The sequence below is a fragment of the Ranitomeya imitator genome, chromosome 4 (assembly GCF_032444005.1).
Source record: "Ranitomeya imitator isolate aRanImi1 chromosome 4, aRanImi1.pri, whole genome shotgun sequence".
In the NCBI taxonomy this organism is placed as follows: domain Eukaryota; kingdom Metazoa; phylum Chordata; class Amphibia; order Anura; family Dendrobatidae; genus Ranitomeya; species Ranitomeya imitator.
Window position 1 is genome coordinate 291,986,762 of NC_091285.1, and position 21,522 is coordinate 292,008,283.

At 45.1% G+C, this 21,522-nt stretch overlaps 1 protein-coding gene across 1 annotated transcript in view; it reads left to right on the forward strand.

The window, feature by feature from the left end:
- YAF2 (YY1 associated factor 2) overlaps nucleotides 1-17,832 on the forward strand; it is a 55,791-nt gene extending 37,959 nt beyond the window's left edge. The window contains exons 3-4 of the mRNA XM_069764757.1: nucleotides 3,854-4,006; nucleotides 17,573-17,832. Of these exons, the coding sequence (XP_069620858.1) occupies nucleotides 3,854-4,006; nucleotides 17,573-17,810 (391 nt within the window). The 3' untranslated portion in view covers nucleotides 17,811-17,832. The remainder of the gene's footprint in view (nucleotides 1-3,853; nucleotides 4,007-17,572) is intronic.
- Nucleotides 17,833-21,522: the final 3,690 nt, after the last annotated feature.

The window sequence follows — 21,522 nt, forward strand, 5'->3', positions numbered from 1 at the left end:
ACACTGCAGTGTCTTCAATAAAATGGCGCCGGAAAGCGCGTACTGCGCAGGCGCCGATTCCGGCACCAGGAGAAGCAAGACAATGGCGCCGGAACTGGCGTAAGTAACAAATTGCTGTGCCATGAGGCTGTGGCACTTCATGCCACAGCCATTTGTTACTTACGGCATTTCCGCCGCCATTCTCTTTCTCCTCCTGGTGCCGGAATCGGCGCCTGCGCAGTACGCGCTTTCCGGCAGTGTCTTCAATAAAATGGCGCCGGAAAGCGCGTACTGCGCAGGCGCCGATTCCTGCTGCCGGAATCGGCGCCTGCGCAGTCCGCGCTTTCCGGCGCCATTTTATTGAAGACACACCTGCAGTGGAGCCGGATGATAGGTGAGTATGGTATTTTTTTTTTTTATATATGGCAGCAGCATACGGGGGCATATAATACAATAGTGGCGCAGGATGGCAGCAGCACATGACAGAACGGGCGCAGGATGGTAGCAGCGCATGACAGAACGGGCGCAGGATGGCAGCAGCGCATGACAGAACGGGCGCAGGATGGCAGCAGCGCATGACAGAACGGGCGCAGGATGGCAGCAGCACATGACAGAACGGGCGCAGGATGGCAGCAGCACATGACAGAACGGGCGCAGGATGGCAGCAGCACATGATGGAGACCATATACCAATATAAATGCTCGCCACCCGGGCGTAGAACGGGTTCAATAGCTAGTATATATATATACAGTGGGGCAAAAAAGTATTTAGTCAGTCAGCAATAGTGCAAGTTCCACCACTTAAAAAGATGAGAGGCGTCTGTAATTTATATCATAGGTAGACCTCAACTATGGGAGACAAACTGAGAAAAACAAATCCAGAAAATCACATTGTCTGTTTTTTAAACATTTTATTTGCATATTATGGTGGAAAATAAGTATTTGGTCAGAAACAAAATTTAATCTCAATACTTTGTAATATATCCTTTGTTGGCAATGACAGAGGTCAAACGTTTTCTGTAAGTCTTCACAAGGTTGCCACACACTGTTGTTGGTATGTTGGCCCATTCCTCCATGCAGATCTCCTCTAGAGCAGTGATGTTTTTGGCTTTTTGCTTGGCAACACGGACTTTCAACTCCCTCCAAAGGTTTTCTATAGGGTTGAGATCTGGAGACTGGCTAGGCCACTCCAGGACCTTCAAATGCTTCTTACGAAGCCACTCCTTCGTTGCCCTGGCGGTGTGCTTTGGATCATTGTCATGTTGAAAGACCCAGCCACGTTTCATCTTCAATGCCCTTTGCTGATGGAAGGAGGTTTGCACTCAAAATCTCACGATACATGGCCCCATTCATTCTTTCATGTACCCGGATCAGTCGTCCTGGCCCCTTTGCAGAGAAACAGCCCCAAAGCATGATGTTTCCACCACCATGCTTTACAGTAGGTATGGTGTTTGATGGATGCAACTCAGTATTCTTTTTCCTCCAAACACGACAAGTTGTGTTTCTACCAAACAGTTCCAGCTGGGTTTCATCAGACCATAGGACATTCTCCCAAAACTCCTCTGGATCATCCAAATGCTCTCTAGCAAACTTCAGACGGGCCCGGACATGTACTGGCTTAAGCAGTGGGACACGTCTGGCACTGCAGGATCTGAGTCCATGGTGGCGTAGTGTGTTACTTATGGTAGGCCTTGTTACATTGGTCCCAGCTCTCTGCAGTTCATTCACTAGGTTCCCCCGCGTGGTTCTGGGATTTTTGCTCACCGTTCTTGTGATCATTCTGACCCCACGGGGTGGGATTTTGCGTGGAGCCCCAGATCAAGGGAGATTATCAGTGGTCTTGTATGTTTTCCATTTTCTAATTATTGCTCCCACTGTTGATTTCTTCACTCCAAGCTGGTTGGCTATTGCAGATTCAGTCTTCCCAGCCTGGTGCAGGGCTACAATTTTGTTTCTGGTGTCCTTTGACAGCTCTTTGGTCTTCACCATAGTGGAGTTTGGAGTCAGACTGTTTGAGGGTGTGCACAGGTGTCTTTTTATACTGATAACAAGTTTAAACAGGTGCCATTACTACAGGTAATGAGTGGAGGAAAGAGGAGACTCTTAAAGAAGAAGTTACAGGTCTGTGAGAGCCAGAAATCTTGATTGTTTGTTTCTGACCAAATACTTATTTTCCACCATAATATGCAAAAAAATGATAAAAAAACAGACAATGTGATTTTCTGGATTTTTTTTTCTCAGTTTGTCTCCCATAGTTGAGGTCTACCTATGATGTAAATTACAGACGCCTCTCATCTTTTTAAGTGGTGGAACTTGCACTATTGCTGACTGACTAAATACTTTTTTGCCCCACTGTATATATATAAATGATATATATATATAATCATTTAAAATTTGTTATAACTAACCACAGTTAGTTACTATGCCCGGGCAACTCCGGGCTCTTCAGCTAGTCTACTATATAATTGTCTAAGGGTCACTTCCGTCTTTCCTTCTTTCTGTCACGGATATTCATTGGTCGCGGCTTCTGTCTGTCATGGAAATCCAAGTCGCTGATTGGTCGTGGCTGTTTTGCCATGACCAATCACAGTCCGGAAGAAAATGGCCGCTCCTTACTCCCTGCAGTCAGTGCCCGGCGTCCGCATACTCCCCTCCAGTCACCGCTCACACATGGTTAATGCCGGCGGTAACGGACCGCAGGTACCGCACTCCGTAACCGCTGCTATTAACCCTGTGTGTCCCCAACTTTGTACTATTAATGCTGCCTATGCGGCATCAATAGTAAAAAGATCTAATGTAAAAAAAAACAAAAAGCCTGCTATACTCGCCCTCTGTCGTCCGACGATGTGCTCATGCCTGCCGCCGTCTTCCGTTCCCGTTCCGTTCTCGCGAGACCGCTAAGTCATCTGGGTAATTTTGCAATGCATCCTAGGAACGGAAGATGGCGGCAGCCGCGCGCGTATCGCCGGAGCTTCGCTGGATCCCAGGGTGTGAGTATATAACTATTTTTTATTTTAATTATTTTTTTTAACAGGGATATGGTGCCCACACTGTTGTATACTACGTGGGCTGCGTTATATACTGCGTGAGCTGTGCTATATATTACGTGGCCACTGTTACATACTGCGTGGGCAGTGTTATATACTACGTGGCTGCTATATACTGCGTGGGCTGTGCTATATATTACGTGGCCTGTGTTATATACTACATCGCCTGTGTTATATACTGCGTGGCTGCTATATACTGCGTGGGCTGTGTTATATAGTACGTGGCTGTGCTACATACTGCGTGGCCACTGTTATTTATTGCGTGGCCTGTATTAACGCATCGGGTATTCTACAATATGTATGCATATAGCAGCCACATAGTATATAGCACAGGCCACGTAGTATTTGTCTGCTATATACTACATGGCTCCTATATACTACGTGGCCTGTGCTATATACTATGTGGCTGCTATATACATACATAAATACATATTCTAGAATACCCGATGCGTTAGAATCGGGCCACCATCTAGGATATAATATATACTATATGTATATAGCAAGAGAGTCTATATAGAACGAGCAAGAGGAGAACATTCCCCATTCTTTGTCAGATTTTGAGAAACCTTGGAAATCTCTTATGGTAATGAACAAAGTGCATTTTGGTTGAAACTGACCCTTCAAATAAGTTTAAAATTTCTGTTTGTCAGTCTGCACCATGAGATGATATAACTAGGGCTGGCAACCTGAGCAGCAGCCCAACATATTATTACTGCGGCAGCACCAAACTTTTAAGTGTTCTGCCAGCAATGAGGGGTACAACAGTCTTGGTCTTTATCTTATATAAAAAATATGTTTTCCAGAAATAACTTTGTTTTCTTTATGCAGGAAACCACGACCTGTATCACAGTTGGTTGCACAGCAGGTAACGCAGCAATTTGTGCCTCCCATGCAGTCGAAGAAAGAGAAAAAAGACAGAACAGAAAAAGAAAAAAGTGAAAAAGAAACTCCTATTAAAAAGAACAGTAACAAGAAAGCAAGGTATTGGCCTTTTAAAGTAAAGATTTATATAGTGCATTTACCGTATATAATCGAGTATAAGCCAACCCAAGTATAAACCGAGGCACTTACCTTTGCCACGGAAAACTGGGTAAGCTTATTGACTCCAGTATAAGCCGGGTATACATTGTCCCCACCTCCTTGTACTGGTACGCATGGCTCCCCTATCCCCGTCCTGGTATGTATGGCTCCCCCATCTCTGTCCTGGTATGCATGGCTCCCCCCATCGCTTTACTGTAATGCATGGCTCCCCCATCCTGGTATGCATGGCTCTCCCATCCCCATCCTGGTATGCATGGCTCTCCCATCCCCGTCCTGGTATGCATGGTTCCCCCATCTCTGTCCTGGTATGTATGGCTCCCCCCATCCCCGTCCTGGTATGTATGGCTCCCCCATCGCTGTCCTGGTATGCATGGCTCCCCCCATCGCTGTCCTGGTATGCATGGCTCCCCCCATCGCTGTCCTGGTATGCATGGCTCCCCCCATCCCTGTCCTGGTATGCATGGCTCCCCCCATCGCTGTCCTGGTATGCATGGCTCCCCCCATCGCTGTCCTGGTATGCATGGCTCCCCCATCGCTGTCCTGGTATGCATGGCTCCCCCATCGCTGTCCTGGTATGCATGGCTCCCCCATCTCTGTTCTGGTATGCATGGCTCCCACCATCGCTGTCCTGGTATCATGGCTCCCCCCATCGCTGTCCTGGTATCATGGCTCCCCCCATCGCTGTCCTGCTATGCATGGCTCCCCCCATCGCTGTCCTGCTATGCATGGCTCCCCCCATCGCTGTCCTGCTATGCATGGCTCCCCCCCCATCGCTGTCCTGGTATGCATGGCTCCACCCCATCGCTGTCCTGGTATGCATGGCTCCCCCCATCGCTGTCCTGGTATGCATGGCTCCCCCCATCGCTGTCCTGGTATGCATGGCTCCCCCCATCGCTGTCCTGGTATGCATGGCTCCCCCCATCGCTGTCCTGCTATGCATGGCTCCCTGCTTCCTGTCCTGGTATGAATGGCTCCTTATCCCTTATCCTTCTCACCCTCCAGTGTGCCCTCGCAGCATCTCGGTGGTCCAGGTGCCTTCGCAGCATCTCGATGGTTCCTGCTTCCTGCAGCTCTTCTTGTGCTGAGCGAACATGTGGCGCTGCTCATTAAGGTAATAAATATGCGCTCCACGCCTATGGGAGCGCATATTCATTACCTTAATGAGCAGTGCAATGGAACCAATGAGATGCTGCGAGGGCACGATGTTGGGGTGAGTAGGATGTCTTCTGGAAGCTGGCAGCTGTCACTGTGCGCTGCTATAAGAGTTTTCAGCACAAAAAAGTGCCCACAGCCCTCAGTGGTGGCTTCCTGTAAATTAAAAGACTGCTGTCTGATTCCCTTTAATCTTAAACTGCTGAAAACTATACTAGATTAATTCCAGTAGCTCCTGCTGGATTTATCTATCTGCCCAGCTTTAGTCACGTTTTGTCTTTATACCATCTCATGATTGCCTGATTTGAAATGTTTTTTAAATCAAAATTTTTTGCTCTTTAGAGGCAACCTGTCAAAATGAAAATCTAGTCCGATCTGCAGGCCCCATGTTTTAGAGCAGAGAGCGCTGAGCAGGCGGTACCTCTCTCCTGCATCAGTTGGTTTCCTGCCCTTGATGGGAGACCTACAGACTCACCTACAGAAGACGACATCGTCGTGGGAGTCCGGGGCCAATAAGTCCGACTCAGGCAGCGGGGGTCCCGCTGCCTCGGCTGGTGTGGTGACCCGAAGCACCACCGCGGGGGCTAGTGAGCCTCTAGGGTGCGCGAGGAGGGGTGGCAAGGAGGAATCGCGGCCACCTCTCCAGGTAAGAAACAGCAGCGTCCGGAGGGGTCCCTCTGTGGATGGGGGATAAAGCACACCGCTTACCCCAATCGTCAGTCTGCCTGTCTAAAACTCCCGGAGGCTCCGGGAACCAGCACACGCGCGCGGTGATGCGCGGCGCCATCTTGTGAGCAGCATTGTCCGTCTGCGCATGCACGGGATCTGGGACGCAGGAATGCCGCTTTCCAGCAGAAAAAATGCAAAAGATTGTGGGGCTAGTATCCAGAATGCGAGATCTTGCCTCCATAACCCTCCGCCAAGCTATGTCCCTCTTGGGATCCATGACGGCCTGCATCCCTGCAGTTCAATGGGCTCAGCTTCATTCGAGGGACCTTCAATGGCAAATTTTGTCAGAAGTCGTCTCTCTAAAAGGGAATTTAAAAGGTCAGTTCAGTTTATCTCCAGACACAATTCTGTCACTAGGTTGGTGGACATCGCAAAACAATTTTTCTTAAGGAGTCCCTTGGGTAACTCCGGTCTCAAAAGTAGTAACTACAGACGCAAGCCCCAGCGGGTGGGGGGCACAACTGAATAACCTATTAGCTCAGGGTACTTGGCCGCCAAGTCTAGAGAAAGTATCTTCCAACATGAAAGAACTGCTGGCAGTCAAGTTTGCACTCTTAGAGTTCCTAGATCCCCTTCACTCCCACCATGTCAGGATTGTGTCGGACAACAGAATAGTGAATAGCATACCTGAATCACCAAGGGGGTACCCGCTCTCAGAGTCTGATGGAAGTGACCAAATCGATCTTCCATATAGTCGAGGGCAACCTTTAATCTCTGTCAGGCCTTCAAGTAAAGGGGGTGGACAATTACAGAGCGGATTTTCTGAGTCGTTCCCTTCTAAAACAAGGGGAATGGGAGTTAAACCAAACAGTGTTCATCCAGATCTCGGAAAAATGGGGTGTACCGAGCATAGACCTTTTCGTGAACAATCTGAACAAAATAGTAGACACCTTTTGCTTCATAACACCATCGGGGAGTCCCGAATCGCTAGATGCGTTTCTGATTCCTTGGCACCATCAACTAGCATATGCCTTTCCCCCAATTGCTCTAATTCCAGCAGTGCTGAGGAAGATTCGGGAGGACGGGGCTCATGTAATCTTAATAGCCCCGTTCTGGCCGAAGAGGCCTTGGTTTTCTTGGATGATGAGGATGTCCATCTCCGACCCTTGGGTACTCCCGGACCTCCCAAACCTCCTCTCCCAGGGTCCAGTTCATCATCTGCAGGTTGCAAGTTTACACTTGACAGCCTGGCATTTGAAAGGGAGCTACTAGAAAACAGAGGATTTTCTCCGGGGCTGGTATCTACACTACTACAAAGTAGGAAACCAATTACAACCAGGCAGTACGGGAAAATATGGAAAAAATTCCTATCATCATCGGGTGCCAAAATAGATGAGGGAGTCCCTCTTAAAGCCATACTAGAATTCCTGCAAAATGGGTTAGAAATTGGTCTGGCCACAAGCACCCTGAAAGTCCATGTAGCAGCTTTGGGAGCTCTATTCAACTACGATTTGGCGGGGAATCGGTGGGTTTCCAGGTTCATCAGGGCAGCCGGTAGATCGAGACCTCTTCCTGTAAGGAACACCCCTCAGTGGGATTTAAATTTAATCCTTAAAGCCCTGACTAAACCTCCATTTAAACCCTTGGCGGATATCCCATTAAAAATCTTATCCCTGAAAACATCTCTGCTGGTCGCTCTCACCTCTGCATGTAGAGTTAGGCTAGGGTCACATTGCGTTAGTGCAATCCGTTTAGCGCTAGCGGATTGCGCTAACGCAATGTTTTATATGGGGCTGCGGTCGGGGTCGCGGTAACGTCCCCGCTCTCACAGATCCCTGATCTGCGAGAGCGGGGAACGGACCGCGGGCGCGCCTCGGACGCTGCAAGCAGCGTCCGCGGCGCGCCAGGAATCTCCGGCGCGTCGCTAGCGCGTGCCGATCATGGCACGCGCTAGTGTAGCGCGTTCCCATTAGCGTGAATGGGCGCGTTAACAGACGCGTTGCACGGCGTTAATTTCGCCGTGCAACGCTGTCCGTTTCACGCGGTCCCATAACGCAATGGGAACCCAGCCTTAGCGACATACAGGCTCTATCTGCTAACCCCCATTTTACTCAATTCCTTGATGATAGAGTTGTTCTCGAAACAGATCCAGCGTATCTCCCAAAAGTAGCATCCCGATTCCATAGGACACAAGAGATAACTCTTCCCTTCTTTTGTCCTAACCCTAAAAACAAAGAGGAAGAGACCTTACATACATTGGATGTTAGGAGATGTCTGATTCATTACATAGAAGCCACCAGAGAGAGTAGGGAGGACGGCTCTCTTTTTGTGTGCTTTCAGGGGAAAATAGCCTCCAAAGGCACTTTGGCAAGATGGATCACAGACGCCATCAGCCTATCGTACTCATCAAGCGGAGTACCCGTCCCGGGAAATGTCAAGGCTCACTCAACGAGAGCAGTTGCAACTTCATGGGCGGAGAAGGCCGGAGCCTCAATCGATCAGATATGTAGAGCTGCTACCTGGTCTTCACCATCTACATTCTATAAGCACTATAGATTGGACCTTATCTCCTCTTCGGACCTTACCTTCGGTAAAAGGGTTCTGGAAGCGGTGGTCCCTCCCTAAATGTACAATCTCTGCAATTCTCTCCGTGGTGCCGTCATGGGCGTCAGAGAAAAATAGAGTTATTACCGATAACTGTATTTCTCTGAGCCCATGACGGCACCCGTACATTCCCTCCCTTCACTTATGGGTGTGCACATTAATATAGTGCCCTATGCCAATTATCTAAATAGTAACGCGGTATATCAATTAAGTTTTCAAGTAATGTTAAAATTAAGACTCTATTCCTTAGTCTCCCATCGTTCTCTAGTAAACAACTGATGCGGGAGAGAGGTACCGCCTTTTTATCTGTAGGTTTCCTGTCCTTGATGGGCGGATCCCCTCTCTCCGTGGTGCCGTCATGGGCTCAGAAAAATACCGTTATCGGTAAGAACTATATTTTTTGTGAGAAACGATTCGGTGTGACCTGTGTTTTCATTTATTTCATGTTGCTCTTTCTGGGATTTTAGGTCCGGTGGGCGGTCCTATCAGTGACTGACAGCTATCTCTATATGCACATATACACAAATAAAGCTGTCAGTCACTGATAGGACCGCCCACTGGACCTAAAATCCCAGAAAGAGCAACATGAAATTAATGAAAACACAGGTCACACTGAATCGTTTCTCACAAAACTATACCATGTATATCAACCTGCTCAGCGCTCTCTGCTCTATAACATGGGTTTAAATAATTGAAAGACTGGTTATGCTGAATATTTTCTCACAAACCTATATATTAATCTGCTCAGCTCCTCCTGCTCTATAACATGGTGGCTAAAGGGGGGGACTGCATTTTCATAGTGACAGGTTCCCTTTAAGAACGTGCATTACATAATGACTTTGAGTTAAGTTCTTTGAATTCCACTAGGCAGACACAACTGTGACTGATGGTAACAAAACCAGTACTTGCCCTGAATATGATCCTGCTACAGCCGAGATCCTATTCTGAGAAATGGGTTCCTAATGTAATGTAACGTAACGTAATAGATGGGCTTTGTTGATGGAAGTAGTTGTCTGACACTTCATGTACTAATGTTAGGCTACTTTCACACTAGCGTTTTTTTGAATCCGTCACAATCGGTCATTTTGGGCAAAAAACGGATCCTGCAAATGTGCCCGCAGGATGTGTTTTTTGCCCATAGACTTGTATTGCCGACGGATCGCGACGTATGGCCTTATGTCGCGTCCGTCGTGCACTGGATCCGTCGTGATTTGGCGGACCGTCGGCATGAAAAAAACGTTCAAGGGAACGTTTTTTCATATGTCGCGTCCGCCATTTTCTACCGCGCATGCGCGGCCGGAACTGCACCCCCTCCTCCTCGGACTTTAGAATGGGCAGCGGATGTGTTGAAAAACTGCATCCGCTGCCCATGTCGTGTATAATTTTCACAACATGTGTCGGTACGTCGCGATGGACCCATACCGACGCAAGTGTGAAAAAGCCTTAAGGTACCTTCACACATAACGATATCGTTGCAACGTCACGATTTTTTGTGACGTAGCAACGATCTCGCTAACGATCTCTTTATGTGTGACAGCGACCAACGATCAGGCCCCTGCTGGGAGATCGTTGGTCGTGGGATGATCAGGACCTTTTTTTGGTCGCTGATCACCCGCTGTCATCGCTGGATCGGCGTGTGTGACGCTGATCCAGCGATGTGTTCACTTGTAACCAGGGTAAACATCGGGTTACTAAGTGCAGGGCCGCGCTTAGTAACCCGATATTTACCCTGGTTACCATTGTAAAAGTAAAAAAAAACCACTACATACTTACATTCCGATGTCTGTCACGTCCCCCGCCGTCAGCTTCCCTGCACTGACTGTCAGCGCCGCCGGCATAAAGCAGCGCACAACGGTGACGTCACCGCTTTGCTCTGCTTTACGGCCGGCGCTGACAGTCAGTGCAGGGAAGCTGACGGCGGGGGACGTGACAGACATCGGAATGTAAGTATGTAGTGTTTTTTTTTTTTTTAACTTTTACAATGGTAACCAGGGTAAATATCGGGTTACTAAGCGTGGCCCTGCACTTAGTGTCCTGATGTTTACCCTGGTTACCCGGGGACTTAGGCATCGTTGAAGACCGTTTCAACGATGCCGAAGTCTTTCCCCGGATCGTTGGTCGCTGGAGAGAGCTGTGTGACATCTCCCCAGTGACCACACAACGACTTACCAACGATCACGCCCAGGTCGTATCGCTGGTCATGATCGTTGGTAAGTCGTTTAGTGTAACGGTACCTTTAGGAGATAGGGTTAGGATAGTGCTTAGTAAAACTCCCCTTCCTATTGCATGGGTGATTCCAGCCTAACTGGCTGCACTGTAAAGCAAATGAGTTCATCATCCTACATGACCCTTGCACTCCATCAATCTGACAGCGCTTCGGCCACGTCGTGTGTTTCTCTTGATTTCATGTGGCCCTTTTTCTAATGGCCAATTCCCTTTATTAGAATGAAACATATAATTGAACCTAAGGATATTTGAAATACTCTAAATGATCTAAAATAGTGAACTATTTGGGTGCTTTTCTGGTATACAAATTAGTAGAAAAAAAGCCACAACCAGTCCAGAACTATCAAACACACCTCTATTGCAATAGGATAAATAATTAGTATACATTTCATTAGATAACAAATCCCCTCAACTCTCCAAACATGAAATGCATTATTGGATAAATTGTGCATCTCGAAAAAATAACGTGTTTTATATACAAACATGAAAAAAAAAAAAAAAAAATTAGCTGGTCATTGGCCAATGAGAAAGCAATAGCAAAAAATTAATATTTTTCAAATACTAAATATCTGCATCTACATATAAAAGTTTACACATTTAGCTGACTTTAGTGTTTAACCCTTTAAGGGTAAGTTCACACAGGGCGTTTTTGCTGCGGTTTTTTATGCTAATTTTCAGCTGCTTTGTACAGTACCAGCAAAGCCTATGAGATGTCAGAAATCTCATGCACACACATTGGGTTTTTTGTGTGATCAGTATTTTGTGCTTTGCTGCGTTTTTTTGGACATAGAGCATGTCACTTCTTTCAGCATTTTTGGTGCGTTTTTTCACACATTGACTTGAATGGGTGTTGAAAAAAACACAGCAATAACGCAGGTATCATTATTTGCTGTGTTTTTGCTGCTGGAAATCCAAGGACATTAGCCTGGACAAAGAGAAAAAACGCACCTAAACCTGCGTTTTTGACGCAGCTTCTTTCCTGCCAAGATGATCAGGTTTTGCTGCAGAAAAAAAAAGCAGCAATAACGCCCTGTGTGAACTTACCCTAAGAGCTGAAATAGTCACCAACTATGCAACAGATTTAATCATACAGACTGTGCAGGCATAGGGAAGGAAGTGTTTTAAATACAATTATAGGGTGTCTGCGGTAAATAACCCTGGGAAGTGAGGAAAGGGCGTTTTCTATAGAACCATATTCACACTTTCAATCATCAAGCATTGATTCTTGAATATATTGGGCTATGTTCACATATCCAGTAATCATGTGTTAAAACAGATCCAGTAGCAATCTGTTGGAATAAAATTGTGCAGACACACCTTTTTGTGTCTGTTTTTAAAAGAATGGATCTGTTTGTTTGTGTTTTTTTAACATTGAAGGATGTGGAGCTCAGATCTGTTAGTCATCTATTATCTTCCATTTAAAACTGATCCAGTAAGCAAAAAATTGATGCCTTTCTAATGAAAGAAAAACTGATCACTATTTAAGGGATCTGTTTTCCATAGACTTCAGTGTTAAAAAATGGATACAGCTGAAATCATTTTTTTTTTTTTTTTTTTTCAAAAACAACTTTTTTGCCAACTGATTGCTTCTGGATCCATTCTAACAGATGACTACTGCACATTTGTGGACATACCCTAAATGAATAACAATGGGAAGGTCCAGTCTTAATAGGGATCAAACTATTTAATAGGGATCAGACCTATGTGTAGGTTTACAACATGAGCTCAGTAGGGATCCAGCACCCCAATGATCAGTTATCTGCACTGGCAGCGATTGGATGTAAGCAATATACGGAGTGGTACCGAGCCGCCCATTATATCGTTTACTGGCCACCGCCAAGTGCTGTAGTTTTTCCTTCATTGAGGACAAAAAAATGTGTGTGTATATACGTCATCTATACTATGATCACATACTGTAGCCAATGCACATCATCTTCTACCTTTATTGAATCTTTATAAAAACATTAGTGGCTGAGAAAACAACAGCATACAAAAATAAATATATATCGGCAGCAGAACACTCACTTTCCCCAGACTACACGTTTCTGACAGTCTGACATATGCATGTTTATGGAAGACTAGCTGAAGAGCCCGGCGTTGCCTGGGCATAGTAAATATCTGTGGTTAGTTATAGCACCTCACTTCTCTTATTTTCCCATCACGCCTCTCATTTTCCCAATCACATCTTTAATTTTCCCCCTCACATCTCTCATTTTCTCCCTCACACCTCTCATTTTCTCCCTCACTCCTCTCATTCCCCCCTAACACTTGTCATTTCGACCTCACATCTGTCATTTTCCGATCACTCCACTATTTTCCCTCACTCCTCTCATTTTGCACTCACACCTTTTCATTTTCACCTCAGTATATACATGTTTGTCATCTCCCTTATATATAGTATACACATGTATGTCATCTCCTGTATATAGCATATACCTGTATGTCATCTCCTCCTGTATATAGTATATACCTGTAGGTAATCTGCTCCTGTATATAGTATATACCTGTGTCATCTCCTCCTGTATATAGTATATACCTGTATGTCATCTCCTCCTCTATATAGTATATACCTGTGTGTCATCTCCTCTGTATATAGTATATACCTGTGTGATCTCCTGTATTAGACCTCGTTCACACGTTATTTGCTCAGTATTTTTACCTCAGTATTTGTAAGATAAATTGGCAGCCTGATAAATCCCCAGCCAACAGGAAGCCCTCCCCCTGGCAGTATATATTAGCTCACACATACACATAATAGACAGGTCATGTGACTGACAGCTGCCGTATTTCCTATATGGTACATTTGTTGCTCTTGTAGTTTGTCTGCTTATTAATCAGATTTTTATTTTTGAAGGATAATACCAGACTTGTGTGTGTTTTAGGGCGAGTTTCGTTTGTCAAGTTGTGTGTGTTAAGTTGTGTGTGGCGACATGCATGTAGCAACTTTTGTGAGATGAGTTTTGTGTGGCAACATGCGTGTAGCAACTTTTTGTGTGTTGAGTTGCATGTGACAGGTTAGTGTAGCAAGTTGTGTGCAGCAAGTTTTGCGCATAGCGAGTTTTGCGCGTGGCGAGTTTTGTGTGGTGCCTTTTGCGTATGTGCAAGTTTTGTGTGAGGCAACTTTTGCATGTGTTGCAAATTTTGTGCATGTGGCAATTTTTCCGAGTGTGCAAGTTTTGCGTGTGGCGAGATTTCCATGAGGTGAGTTTTGCACTTGTGGCGAGTTTTGCGTGAGCCTAGTTTTTGCATGTGGCGAGTTTTGCGCGTGGCGAGTTTTGAGCGACGACTTTTGTGTTTCGACTTTTATGTGGCGAGGTTGGTGTATGTGTGGTGAAATGTGTGCTGAGGGTGGTATAAGGCTATGTTCACACCTTGCGTCGGGTCCCTGCGGGTTCTCCCGCAGCGGATTTGATAAATCTGCAGGGCAAAACAACTGCGGTTCTCCCTGCAGATTTATCGCGGTTTGTTCCGCGTTTTCCGCTGCGGGTTTCCGCCTATACTATTGATGCTGCATATGCAGCAATATGCAGCATCAATAGTAATGTTAAAAATAATAAAAATTGGTTATACTCACCCTCTGATGTCCGGATCTCCTGGGCGCTGCACCCGGCGGTCCGGTTCCTAAGATGCTGTGGGAGAAGGACCCTTTGTGACGTCACGGTCATGTGACCGCGACGTCACCGCAGGTCCTGGTCGCACAGCAACTCTGACCGGACAGCCGCGTGCAGCGCCCAGGAGCTCCGGACATCAGAGGGTGAGTATAACCAGATTTTTTATTTTTTAACCCCAAATATGGTTCCCAGGGCCTGGAGGAGAGTCTCCTCTCCTCCACCCCGGGTACCACCCGCACATTATCCGCTTACTTCCCGCAACGTGGGCACAGCCCCATGCGGGAAGTAAGCGGTTCAATGTATTCCTATGGGTGCAGAATCGCAGCGATTCTGCACAAAGAAGTGACATGCTGCGGGTTGTAAACCGCTGCGTTCCCGCGCGGTTTTTCCCGCAGCATGTGCACAGCGGTTTGCGGTTTCCATAGGGTTTACATGTTACTGTAAACGCTATGGAAACTGCTGCGGACCCGCAGCATCAAAATCGCGGCGGTTCCGCGGTAAAAACCGCTAAGTGTGAATATAGCCTATGTGTTCAAGCACGTGGTAGTGTGTGGCGCATTTTGTGTGTGTGTTCATATCCCCGTGTGTGGTGAGTATCTCATGTCGGGGCCCCACCTTAGCAACTGTACGGTATATACTGTTTTGTGCAATCGCTCTCATTCTTTAAGTCCCCCTTGTTCACATCTGGCAGCTGTCAATTTGCCTCCAACACTTTTCCTTTCACTTTTCCCCATTATGTAGATAGGGGCAAAATTGTTTGGTGATTTGGAAAGCGCGGGGTTAAAATTTCGCCTCACAACATAGCCTATGATGCTCTCAGGGTCCAGACGTGTGACTGTGCAAAATTTTGTGGCTGTAGCTGCGACGCCTCCAACACTTTTCCTTTCACTTTTTTCCCCATTATGTAGACAGGGGCAAAATTGTTTGGTGAATTGGAACGCACGGGGTTAAAATTTCGCCTCACAATATAGCCTATGACGCTCTCGGGGTCCAGACGTGTGACTGTGCAAAATTTTGTGGCTGTAGCTGCGACGGTGCAGATGCCAATCCCGGACATACACAAATACACACACACACACACACACACACACACACACACACACACACACACACACACACACACACACACACACACACACATATACATACACATTCAGCTTTATATAGTAGATTAATGTGCTGGCTTACAGGTTGGGATCTGCATATTGCTCTGAGTGCTATGGCTGGGCACTGAGGAGCTGATTGCTGTTTTTCTTCTAATTTGTCATCAGTGGTATAGTCCTGGAGAACCCCTTCAATGTGAATAAAGTTTCAGGCATACCTAACCTTATAAAGAAAATCACAATCACTCTCAAGTATCACTGAATAGATGCAAAATTGTTTACTCTGCTAACCACAGACTGTTGTTGAAAATGCTGATGAGTTGAGGGATTCTGCCACTAGGATCAGCCCTTCTAAGCCATCTATATGGGCATGTAGGTTATAGGAAGCTTAATAAAGTGATACCTTGATATCTGTGATCTGATGTTTTATTCCAGAGAAACTCACATTTTTCTTATTTATAAATGAGCGATTCCAGGCTATGGGCCAGACACTGATCTGCATGAGAATCTGCCTCCAGAGCTTATTTTAAATATGATGGTCTTTACCAGTGTGAGACATGTACTAGTTACCAGTGTGATGTGTAATAGCGGCTCTCCGCTCTCCTGATCTCACTGCAGAGCTGTGTGCGGTTATAATAATAATAATAATAATCTTTATTTTTATATAGCGCTAACATATTCCGCAGCGCTTTACAGTTTTGCACACATTATCATCACTGTCCCCGATTGGGCTCACAATCTAGAATTCCTATCAGTATGTCTTTGGAATGTGGGAGGAAACCGGAGTGCCCGGAGGAAACCCACGCAAACACGGAGAGAACATACAAACTCTTTGCAGATGTTGTCCTGAGTGGGATTAGAACCCAGGACCCCAGCGCTGCAAGGCTGTAGTGCTAACCACTGCGCCACCGTGCTGCCCCTTTTTACCGAGGTTGTGCTAATGAGGCAGACAGGGGTCCAGAGTTGGAGTAGACTTGGATAGACCCCTTTAGAAAAGAAGATCTAACTAGAGATAACTAACACATAAGCAGGTTCCTCTCAGCTTCCATCTCACTGGCAGCCAGTATTGCTATATTATTGTAATACAGCAGAGCTATGAGCGCTACAGCACACTCTTGTAAGGAGACAAAGTTCACTTCTACGGTTCTGTGTCAGTTACATGTCTCACACTGGTAACGCCACCTCTCATATATAATAAGCTCTGGAGGCAGGTTCTCATGCAGATCAGTGTCTGGCCCATAATCCCGAACAGCTCATTTAATTCTAAAACACCATGAGGGCCTCTTTACACGGGAGTTTGGTGTAGATTTTGCAAGGGGGGACATGTAACTGTATGTAATGATATTTAAAAAATGAGTTTCGCCTTTAAAAATCTAACAAAAAAAATGTGGCTGTAGAGAGGGACCACATTGTTGTGTTTCTTTAGCTCTAGAATGCCTTTCCTTGGGTAGTTGTTGCCTTTTGCCAATTTTTCATTAGCATATAGCGGCATGTTGGATGACTATCCCACCATTTGATTTAGAAAGATCTTCTTTTCTAAAGGGGTCTATCCAAGTCTACTCCAACTCTGGACCCCTGTCTGCCTCATTGGCACAACCTCGTTAAAAAGAGTTATATAAAAACAATAAATCCTAAATAGTGATCAGTTTTCAGATAACTATTAAGAATAAAATCTGCTACAATGAATCTATGTTGGTAACGTATAGCCTTTTAGGCTGTGTGCACACGTTGCGGTTTTTCGCGTTTTTTTTCACGGTTTTTCCCGATAAAAACGCTATAAAACCGCAAAAAAAAAACCGCATACAATAATCATCCCATCATTTAGAATGAATTCTGCATGTTTTGTGCACATGATGCGTTTTTTTCCACGAAAAAACCACATCGCGGTAAAAACCGCAGCATGTTCATTAATTTTGCGGATTTCCCACTACAAAATGCATTGGGAAGTGTCCGGAAAAAAACGCTGCAAAAACGCATCAAAACTGCAGCAAAAACGCATGCGATTTTCTTGCGGATTTCTTGCAGAAAATGTCCGTTTTTTCTCAGGGATTTTCTGCGAGAAATCCTGAACGTGTGCACATAGCCTTACAGGGTGTTCCTGCCATAACGTTACCTGTTCCTTCTATATTTGCTTTCTCTAGGCCACGGTTGAAAAATGTGGACAGAAGCAGTGCGCAGCATTTGGAAGTTACTGTGGGGGACCTAACGGTCATTATTACAGACTTTAAAGAGAAAACCAAGTCCCCGCCTACGTCCAGTGCCACGTCCGTGGACCAACATAGTCAAAGTGGATCTGGCTCAGAAAACACAGAGCGGGGAATATCCAGGTCATCGTCGCCCAGGGGAGAAACCTCATCTGTAAATGGAGAATCGCATTAAAGTTTCTCTAGTGTTTTCTAGATATTGTGACAAGAAACTTCTTTCTGCCAATAGTCACCACAGTTACATGGCAAAAAAAAAAATCTGACGCAAATCTGATATTTTTGAGAAAGAAAGTGAGTATGTATGCACTTATTTTTTTAATTCTATATTGTAAGTGCGCCCAGATAAGACGTCCTAGGTCGGTGACACCAGAAGATGACAATGGTTTGCATAAACGCAAATGTTACCATACACCAATATTCCTGGCTCGGCTCATGTCGCTTGATGTAGGCTCTTGAATAGTAGTCCCCCCCCACTTGCCATGTCTGCAAGCCTCATTAAACCCAAGGGACAGGGACAGTATCACTGACTTTATTATTAAGGCTTTTCTTCTCCTGCTCAGACATAGCTATACCTTACTGAAATCGCATGTGTACCAGCAACAATTGTCAGTTTTACCAGATGTATTGCTGGACCTGTGACTTCTCCTTAAAGGGGTTCTTCAGGTTAGAGAATCCGTTCCATGAGGGTGTCCTCTGTGTAGCCCGTCCATCTCTTAGTGACCGAGGTTACGACTTGTCATGTCCTGCTTTACACAGTCAGCACGTTGATGTGAGGAAGCATTGTGTAATTCTCTCCCACTTGGCGGCCCAACATGGAAAATGAGCTCTTACTACCAGAGTTGCCACAAATTCGAGCTAATCACTGGGGTCCAACAAGGTGGTCACTTTGTCATGAGATCATCCTGTAGGGATTGTCTAAAATGAAGAACTCCTTTTAATGTCCTCTAACTTGACACTTTGCCTTGTAGTGGAGGTGGCCATCTAGCTGAAAGTCTCCAGCAAGCATTTGTGGACGAATATACAGTATATATATTTGTTTTTACAGCGTGTGGGTGTAGAAGAAATGACATAAGCCAATTTTCCTGCATGTGTTGAGCTGCCATCACATTGCGTGGGCAGCCACACGCAGCTGTCTTGTACAGTACATCCATAGCTTCAGCTAGTCACCAAGTAGAACGAGTGAAGTGTTGGAGAAGGCTCTACAGTAGGAAAATGCGGAGGAAGTTTATATTGGAAGATTTCTGGGACAGATCACTGTATGGCACACAATAGTAGATCCCTGTAAATTACATTCACCCCTGGAGAGGAGAACAGTACTTCCCACTATTCTTCCATATGGGACATCCCGCAGGAAGTATAGGGCCCAATGGTTCACATGTATACGTAATGTAAGTCATGAGGAGATGTGTATATAGACCCTTTCCATTTTCAGGTGTTGCTAGCCCTTAAAGAGACTTATCAATGGTTAGATGCCATTTAATTTATTGGTTTGTATGTGGCACCTTCCAACTTTGTAGTCAATATTCTGTGTACTTGTAGTAAATCCATTTTAGTTTGCACTTGGTTGTGAAACATTATGGTAAAGATTCTCTACTTTAGCATTACTATGGCCTGAGAGGTACTGGATTGTCATCCATTGTGTTGGGAGAAACGTAGAGGAAACTGATCCCTGAAAGAGCTACATTATGAAAATGACTGTAACAAAATTCATATAGCACAGATAATGTTTCCAGGTTGAGAACATATTCACATTGTTGTACGGTGTTCTCCCTCTACTTAGTGGAAAAAAGGATAGAGCGGTGAAGCGCTCCTATACATATTGAAAACTTGTGCTACCACCGAAATATGGAGTAACCACAAACCACCAAGCAACTTTTTAAAAAAAAATATATATAAAGGCAGGTCCTCTGGATCAACATGTTAGGGCATGTTGGGTTAGGCTATGGGTTGAACTAGATGGACTTAGTCTTCCTTCAACCTTAATAACTATGTTGCTATGTTACTAATGTGGGTTTTGGGAACAACAAATGGAAGCCCCGACATACAAGCCAAGATCAAAAGCAATATATATTAACATAAGAGAACAATCAGTATGCTGGTAGGAGACCCCTAACATCAAAATACATAGAAAATAGTATGTCTAAAGTTCAAAATAGAAATAGATGGTGCTTGCCCATATTGTCCCCGGACCACAAACTTGGGGTCCCCTGCCAGCAGATTGATTGCTCTCTGATGTTAAAATGAATTGCTGTAGATCTTGGCTTATATGTTGGGGCTTCCATTTGTTGTTCCCAAACTGCACATTAAACCTGCCCATCTTTACATTTTTCATGTTTCCTCCTTATTAGACCTTGACATTGTATATGGTGTATATCTATCCATCTATCTATCCATTATCTATCTGTCTATCTTTTTAAAGAAATGTAAATAAACTTGCTATTTTTGTTCTTGATTGTTCCTTTGTGGTTACTATATCATTTGGTGGTAGAACAAGTTTTAATTATGAAAATGACTGCAGTTCACGGTAAAGGAGTAGGTTAGCATTATGTCTGGAGAGATTGGAAACGATCAGGAAGTCATCCTCCTATCTGTTTTACGCAGATCAAATGCAGTTAGGATAGCCTTGCAGTATGTACAAGCCAATAAATTAAGGACTTCTAAGAGCAGACGACTCTTGTAAATGGCAGAATTTGTAAAACAGTAGATTGTCGTTTGTGGAATTGCAGTGTATAACACTATTTCAATGCTAAAGCCCCCTCATGAGAGAGTTGCTTCCAGACTTCTCTGGTAGAAGCTTATCTCCTGGGAAAACCAAAACGAAGGAAACCCTTCCCCGCCGACATTCTCCCATTAGGGTCAGGAGGCCAACGTACACATTTGACCGTCGGACAATCCCACCGATAACTGAGGGTTTTGCCAACATTAGACTGTGTGGAGCCAAAGTTTAAACCAGGTTAACCCAATTTATGGGCTAAGTGGCGCTATTGAGTGAGAAAGAAGTGATAGGCAAGCACTCAGAGGTGCTTACTCTGTGGTTTAGTGATTAGTTACAGCAGGGGTTGTAGTTTCCATTCAGGCAGTTTTCCACTATGTCAGTCACACAAGTGCGGCCACTGCCTTTTAAAATTAACAGGAGATTTAGAACCAGCCAAGAAAGTGGTCTAACCATAAGTCTTAGTGTAAACCAATGAAGGGGGATGGTTTAGCGAATGAACGGTGCCATCTGACAAACATAGCGGAGACGGAGCTCAAGTCTGTGTCGAATGAATGCAGATGTGGAGGTTCAAATAAACAGAAGGGGTGCGTATAAAATAGGAAAATCCATGCAGATTGGAAAAAAATGTATATTTGTAAGGTCCTATTTCATAAAAGATACATGGGTGATTCTCATGCTGGTCAACCCCTTTAAAAGCACGCATATAAAAACTGCACTGATAGCAAAACCTAAGGGTGTGTTTGCATATTGCTGTCAAACTGCGGCAATAAACCACTGCACTGTGCTATTACGCCCTTACTATGATTGTTTTGTGCGTTCTTGAGTATAGATGAACCACGAGATGATTCATGGGCCCAAGGTGAGAGCTTACTATAGGGATGCAAGTTGGGCTAGTTTAAAGAAGCACATCCATCAAAGTTTTTATCCTCTTAATATATTTCTGTCATCATTTTATGTAGCTGTGTACTTACAATTGCTCATTTTTCCCTTCTTCCTAGTGAATTTGTTTTCCATTAGGTCTATGACCTCACATTTTTAAAAACTGACTAGCTGAATCCTTCTAATTTCTGTAGAAACAGGGAGTCTCTTTACACTGTATCAGTCGTCACTGGAAACATCCTTGGCTGCCAGCGGAGCCACTGGGTCAGGAGTTAGAGATTAGAGTTGAGCG